Below are 7500 nucleotides of genomic sequence, written 5' to 3' on the forward strand. Positions count from 1 at the left end.
TTGTGTAAATGGATTAGCCGCGCTGCTGCCTGGCCTGGATGGCCATCTCTCTTAGGTAATGACTTCAGGCAATGAGATGGAAAGCGCAGCCCACGGTGATATTATGACGGAAGCCCACACCACACACACACATACACACAACCGAACCACACACACACACACACACATACTAAGCCTGTGTCTATTACTAATTATGACGCCCAGCGCATGGCAGTCATATTTTTCTTTTTTTTTTTTTTTTTTAGCATGTCAAATTTCCATCAAAGGATTCGGGACACTGAAAGACCGGGGAGAAAACTTGTGGGCATGTAACCCCATATAGATAGCATGGAACCATCATTTTTCGTTTTGATCTGTAGCCCCCCAGCTGGACTGCAGAAAGGAGGGTAGGGCAGACACAGTTTTCTGTGTGAATATCCGAGAACCCGTGGGTTTGGGAGGACCATTTTTTTTTGTATGTTGATCTCAAGGGCCATGTCAGCCCATTCCATAACCACTCATTTTCATGTATGGCCACCTAGTTAAATACAAAAAAGTAAAATGAGGGTGTTGTAATCAGGTATCTGTGACCTAACATAGTCCAAACTGCCGCAATGGAAGTGTAGGATCATTATGACACCCTCTGAATGCACGCCAAGTTTCATGGGGGGCCACACAATAAATTAATTTATGTTACTATGCACCAACTGGCCTGTAGGTGGCCAGAGACAGTTTTCTGTGTGAATATCTCGAGAACCGTAGGGCCTAGGGAGGTCCACCTTTTTTTTTTTGTATGTTGGTCTTAGGGGGCATGTCAACCCATCCCATTACCACTTATTTCATGTATAGCGCCACCTAGTTAAAAAAATTAAAAAGCAAAAAAAATTAGGTGTTTTCATCACAATATCTCTGGCTGACATGGTCAAAACTGCCTGAAATTAAAAGTGTAAGATCATTATGACACCTTTGAATGCATGCCAAGTTTTGTGAACTTTCGTTCATGGGGGGGGCCTTACAATAAAATAATTTGTGTACATTTAGTGACCGCACCAACAAGGATTCCCGGACACTGAAAGACCGGGAATTTTCTGGCTTGGTGGGCATGTAACCCCCATGGATGGGATGGAACCATGATCTTTCGTTTTTGATCTGTAGCCCCCCAGCTGTACTGGACCCCCCGGAGGGTAGGGCGGACACAGTTTTCTGTGAATATCTTGAGAACCGTGGGGCCCTAGGATGACCAATTTTTCCGTATGTTTGCCTCCAGGGGTCATGTTAACCCATTCCATGTGCACACATGTGCATAAACAGATACACACGCACACACATACATTAACAGTAATCATACATATGACACATACTCACACCTGAGTAAACATATAATGCGCATGCATGCACATACACAAACACACATAAACACTGGCAAACACACACACACACACACACACACACACACACACACACACACACACACACACACACACACACACACACACACACACACACAAGCACACACACACACACACACACACCCACACACACATAAACATAAGCGATGTACATGCACACATGCACACAATTCAAGAATTTCTCAGAATTATGAACAGGCAAGATGGTGGTGGGGTTGTATAAAATGAATTTTACATGTGAAATCTATGACCTAATCATGTTTTGGTACTTGTTGTCTAGCAGATACCAGTGAGAATTGAGTGTGGATAATGCAATTTAGTGAGACAGTTAGCGAATCATATAGGCCTTTCAGCGTGATTTATTTTTGTGGAAAAAATGTGCTGGACTGGGCGGCGGTCATATTTTATACCGCTCTGCGGTACATCTAGTTATTACCGCTGTTGCTAGCACAGGCCATGTGTGTGCGTGTTGTAGGGGGGAGAGGAGAGGACAGTGGTTGGTCTGGTTGGATGCAACGTGCACATGTGTGTTTTTTTCACATGCGCAAATACACAAAGTTGTGTTAACACAGACAACCAGGCACGTACATAATATCTCCACACAACACATGCTCTCTCTCTCTCTCTCTCTCTCTCTCTCTCTCTCTCTCTCTCTCACACACACACACACACACACACACACACACACACACACACACACACACACACACACAGTGTCACAAGCACGGGTGTCTCTAGTGGAAAACGCCTCAGCCATAAAGAGTGTTTAACATTTAGTGGGGGCTAAAGCACAGAATGCTCCTGGGGTTGGGAAGTGGGCCAGACTTTCAGTTGGATTTTTTTCCTGCTCACAGCACTGAGACAAAGCCCTCTGTCAATCTCTGACAGCCCCCTCTCTCCCTCTTTCCTCGTCCTTCTCTATCCTCCTCTTCCTCTATCTCCCCTAACTCTTTCTCCTCTCTCCCATATCCAAATATATATATATCTCTATATATCTCTCTCTCCTTGCTTCATGCTCTCTTTTTTGTCTCTTGTGGTCTTGGTCCTTCTGTCATGCTCTCATTCCTCCTTCTCATTCTCTCACTTCCTCCCTGACGGGCTGTCTGTCTGTCTGCCAGCTTGGCTGCCTGTCTGTCTTGCTCTATTTTTATTCCTCTCACTCTTTCCCCTGCTCTCTCTCCCCTTCTTACTCTCCTTCTCTCTCTTTCTCTGTCTCTCTCTCTTTTCAGTTCTCTCTCTCCCCTTCTCTCTCTCTCTCTCTCCTCTGCAGTTTCCTCTCTTGCTGCTACTCCATCCATCCTCATCCATCTCCCTGCATCTCCCCCGGTACCTGTCACCATGTCTTTTCTGTCTCCCTTTTATGTTTCCAAGCCCTCTGCTGCTTTCCATAACTCACTCTTCATTTCAGTTTTCTCTTGCTTCTTTTGTGCCGTTCTATTCTGCAACTCTCAAAACAACTACATGAATATAGATAGATAGAGACACAGACAATCCTCAGTCATAATCCAATTTTAGGCAATTCTACTCTATTTTAGTACTGCAGACGTGTGTGTGTGTGTGTGTGTGTGTGTGTGTGTGTGTGTGTGTGTGTGCGTGTGTGTGCGTGTGTGTGCGTGTGCAAGTTATTTATGTGTGTGTATGTGGCCTCATACCAAATGGGCACCAGTTGACAGACTCTATAAATCCCACCACTGCCATTAAAACTCAGTGTCATAGGAGATCCATGCTTCACCTCAGCCCCAAAAGCACTGGTCAAAGTCAGCTTGCCTCTGTGTAACTGTCACACCCAAATAAAATTCCCATCGCTCATTGGGAGTCAGTGTGGAGCCTGTCCAGTTCTGATCTGGGGACCAGAGTGTCATGATTAGTGTGCGCTCATGCATGAGCAAAGCCCTGCCGTGCCGTGGTGGTGTGAGTGACCAGACCGAAGCAAGACATCCTGAGCTCTATGAAACACACAGCAGGGGGCAACAGATGGGGCAAAACTGCCCAAGAAGCCCCATCACTGGGCAAGAGTGGCAGGTCTGGGGCAATGTACCGGAAGCCCCACAACGTGTTTACTGGAAGGACGGGGGTGGCGGTAAAAGAGTAGTTAAAACCACCATGTCTCTTTTTCCAATTTCCATAATGAGGGAGGATCTTGTTTTCGTTAACATTCTGGGTAAAAACTGCCCCACAGGCTTTTAGCATCATATGCATAATGTTTATTTTAACGCAAATTACATTTACATTGCTGTTACAGACATATGAATGTCTGCAAAGGGCCACACAGGGCTATGGCTGAGGTGCCCTGGGCTTTCAGCAGGCCTCCACCACCCCCATGCCTGCAGACAGCGGAGCAGCCCAGGAATACAGGGCTTTCCTCTGGGTAGCCGCAGGCTTTGCTCCCCCTCCCCCCACTCGCCCAAAACAGCTGCTTCAGGAGCAACGTGTATCTCAGAACTGAAAATATCAAACACACATGAACACGCCAGCAAAAGAACATTAACACACATACACAGAAGAAACACACAAACACACACATATATTAAGACACACACACACTTTGAAAGGTTTCTCACATTTTCCTTGAGGCAAGCAAACAAATGCACTTAGAGAGACATACAAACACACAAGCAAACACACATGTAAAATATGCTCTCCCGCAGACAGACAAATAGATACAGACAAAGACACACAATACACAGACACACACACACACACACACACACACACAGAGAGAGAGAGAGAGAGAGAGAGAGAGAGAGAGAGAGACAGAACACACACACACACACACACACACACACACACAGACACTCACCTTCCTCGAGGCACATCCACGTCATCCTTCCTCCAGCGCAGAGTAGGAGAGGGGTCTCCCTGGACCTGACACCTCAGCTCCACACTCTCGTCCACCAACACCACCTGGTTCACTGGCCGCCGCACAAACGTGGGCCTCTCTGTCACAGCACAACACAGCATGGATCACACATAGGGTTCTCACTGAATATACATGTGTGTTGTGTGTGTGTGTGTGTGTTTTTGAGTGTGTGTGTGTGTGTGTGTGTGTGTGTGTGTGTGTGTGTGCATTCACCGATGTATATTGCATTCAATGTCAACTAATATGTGTGTGATGATGATGTGATGATATTATGTGTGTGTGTGTGTGTGTGCATTCACGTGTGTGTGTGTGTGTGTGTGTGTGTATGTGTGTGTGTGTGTGTGCATTCACGTGTGTGTGTGTGTGTGTGTGTGTGTGTGTGTGTGTGTGTGTGTGTGTGTGTGTGTGTCTGTGTGTGTGTGTGTGTACAATATGCATATACGTGCAAACACATCTACATGGAGGACTTAAATGTTAATAACTGCTATAGGCAAGGTTAGTGTTATTTGTCATTTAGGTATTCCAGCAAATATTGCTTCTAGCAGGTCTAATAAGCCAAATAAACACAAGTAAATTTCAGGGAATAAACGTATCCTTGTTTGTTGTGAAGAACAACTGTAAGGTTTCTGTATCACAATTTATTCAGGGACTGCAGGTCTGTGTGGGTATCTAAGTTTGGCATTCAAATGCTTTTTTTGACATTCAAAAAACACATCAGCCCCTTCCAGAAAAAAATATAGATCTTCAGAGAGAAGTGAAGTGTTTCTATAGGAGCCCTTACCGAACACAGACAGCTGGGCCATCTCACTGTCTCTCTCACCCACCATGTTGGCGGCCACACACACATACATCCCTGCGTCACTCTTCCGTGTGTTGGCAATCGTCAGCTTCCCCCCACGGACCTGAGACGCAGTGAGAGAGAGAGAGAGAGAGAGAGAGAGAGAGAAAGAAAGTGAATAACAGAAGATAAACATTTACCCGTGGTCTGTCAAGCATGCACAGAGCTTCCGTGATGAGGATCGTCTGAGAAGGCGCCACTGTAACACAGGAATCAGGAATTGCTCATTTCGCCCTCAAATGAACAAATAATTTGAGACGGTTTGGGCATAAATGGCAGATGACTCACACACACACACACATAAAAAGGCCACCTAATAGCTTTCTGTCGAGCTTCAAGAATTAGCCAAATCAAACATGACGTCCACGACAGGGGCAATAAGATTCTGAGAATAAGAGATTCACGGCTCGTTCTCCCAACTACGTGACAAGAGCCACATCCTATTAGAATGGGCCTCGCGTTCTCACTCCGAAAACCCAGTGGAGCCATCGTCAAGGCAACGGGGGAATACAAAGCCCTCTGCGGAAAGCAGGAACATATGTATCTGTAATTGTATTGCATTTAAATTTGTTCTGTGGCCACAGTTCTGCATTATGTATAAATGGATGGAACTGTTGACATGAATAACATGTAACCTTTGTGGAAGGTGCTGCACTCATCAAAGGTATGTAAAACAGTGACACAACAATAAATCTCTCTAACACACAAAATACCACACATACACAGACACACACACACACACACACACACACACACACACACACACACACACACACACACACACACACACACACACACACACACACACACACACATCACACACACACATACACGCACACACACACATGCAAAATTTTTTTTTGTATGTTCTTACTGAATATAAATGTGGTCAGTGCAGATTTATTATCTTAATATGTCCTCAGTTACATAATAAACATAGATAAGCCATCAGAAGATATATGCAGCATTCCATGTCCCTGCACCAAAGCCTCAAGGCTATGCCTAGTTATTTTTGATCTACGGTACGCTCTCACATTTCTTCACACCTACTGCATGCATCCAAAAACAAATATGGCACCATAAACTATTCTTAAGCAGGTGTGAAGCATTTTGTTTTGCTGTCACAGTAACACTGATGTGCCTCTGATAAAAATAGAACTAGCTGTGGCAAGCATCCTGCAACCAATCCAATATTACAATCTATTTCAAAGAGGATATTAAATGTATGGATTTGTATTACCGGTACAAATAATTATCTTTAATCTTTACTGTATGTGTAAGTGTGTTACACACAAAACCTTACATCATATGCGCCCATATGCACCTCACTCAAACACACACACACACACACACACACACACACACACACACACACACATACATCACACCCTTAGAGAGACATTTAATGTATGCTTGGAGTCTATGATATCCTTTATATGCAAAGGATCTATATCTACTGGATATACTCAATTTCTCAAAAACACTTATACATTTTTGAGTAGCTATGGTGCTACATGCCTTTTCAGTCACATGAGCCCTTACACATCCCACATCCTCTTACTGTAAACACATAAAGACACCTTAACCCTGAATGTGTCTGCTTGCAGAAGTCCACTTACAGTAATGCGGTCGTCCTTCAGGTCCAGCCGGACTTTGTCTTTCTTCCATGAGATGGTTGGTTCCGGGTGGCCCCGCGGTGGCTGGCACTCCAGGGTGGCCGACTCCCCCACCGCCACCACCACATCTTGGGGGTTCTGGCGGAAGTCATCCCTCAGCACTGCGGAGAGAGAAGAGGAGGAGAAGAGAGGGGTGTGAGGTCAGGAGGTGGCTGCCTTAACGACTGGCGTGGAAGAGAAAGTACGGAGCGGAACGAGCATCGCCAGGAATGACGGCTTCACAGACGCTAGCGTGTCTGCATACTATGGGAGTGACACCATAAGTAGATGCTTGGGAAGACCATGCGTAATAATATATGAGAAACATCCTCAACATGAATGACCTTGAAGAAAGCCTATTATTATGGAGGACTATAGGATCCTACTGTGTATGGCTGGTTGCCCAATGTCTATGACCCATTTTCCACACATGCATTTCAGCAAAGAATTGAGAGCTTTAAACAAAATGGAAAACATATTTTCACCAGGAAATACTTGTACTGAACACTAGCTAAACCTACTGCGCATTGTGTTTCCTTGCCCTTGGTCAAAATGCTAAGTGAGTGAACTAGCCAATGTACTGTATGTTCCTGTGTGTGTGTGTGTGTGTGTGTGTGTGTGTGTGTGTGTGTGTGTGTGTGTGTGTGTGTGTGTTTGTGTGTGTGTGTGTGTGTGTGTGTGTGTGTGTGTGTGTGTGTGTGTGTGTGTGTGTGTGTTTGTGTGTGTGTGTGTGTGTGTGTGTGTGTGTGTGTGTGTGTG

General features: G+C 45.1%; 1 protein-coding gene across 1 annotated transcript in view; it reads right to left on the reverse strand.

Moving 5' to 3' along the window:
- LOC125289177 (roundabout homolog 2-like) overlaps positions 1–7500 on the reverse strand; it is a 158975-nt gene that overhangs the window by 47065 nt on the left and 104410 nt on the right. The window contains 3 exon segments of the mRNA XM_048235883.1: positions 4189–4327; positions 5030–5150; positions 6706–6863. Coding sequence (XP_048091840.1) covers positions 4189–4327; positions 5030–5150; positions 6706–6863 — 418 coding nt within the window.

The sequence above is a fragment of the Alosa alosa genome, chromosome 2 (assembly GCF_017589495.1).
Source record: "Alosa alosa isolate M-15738 ecotype Scorff River chromosome 2, AALO_Geno_1.1, whole genome shotgun sequence".
Taxonomy (NCBI): Eukaryota; Metazoa; Chordata; class Actinopteri; order Clupeiformes; family Clupeidae; genus Alosa; species Alosa alosa.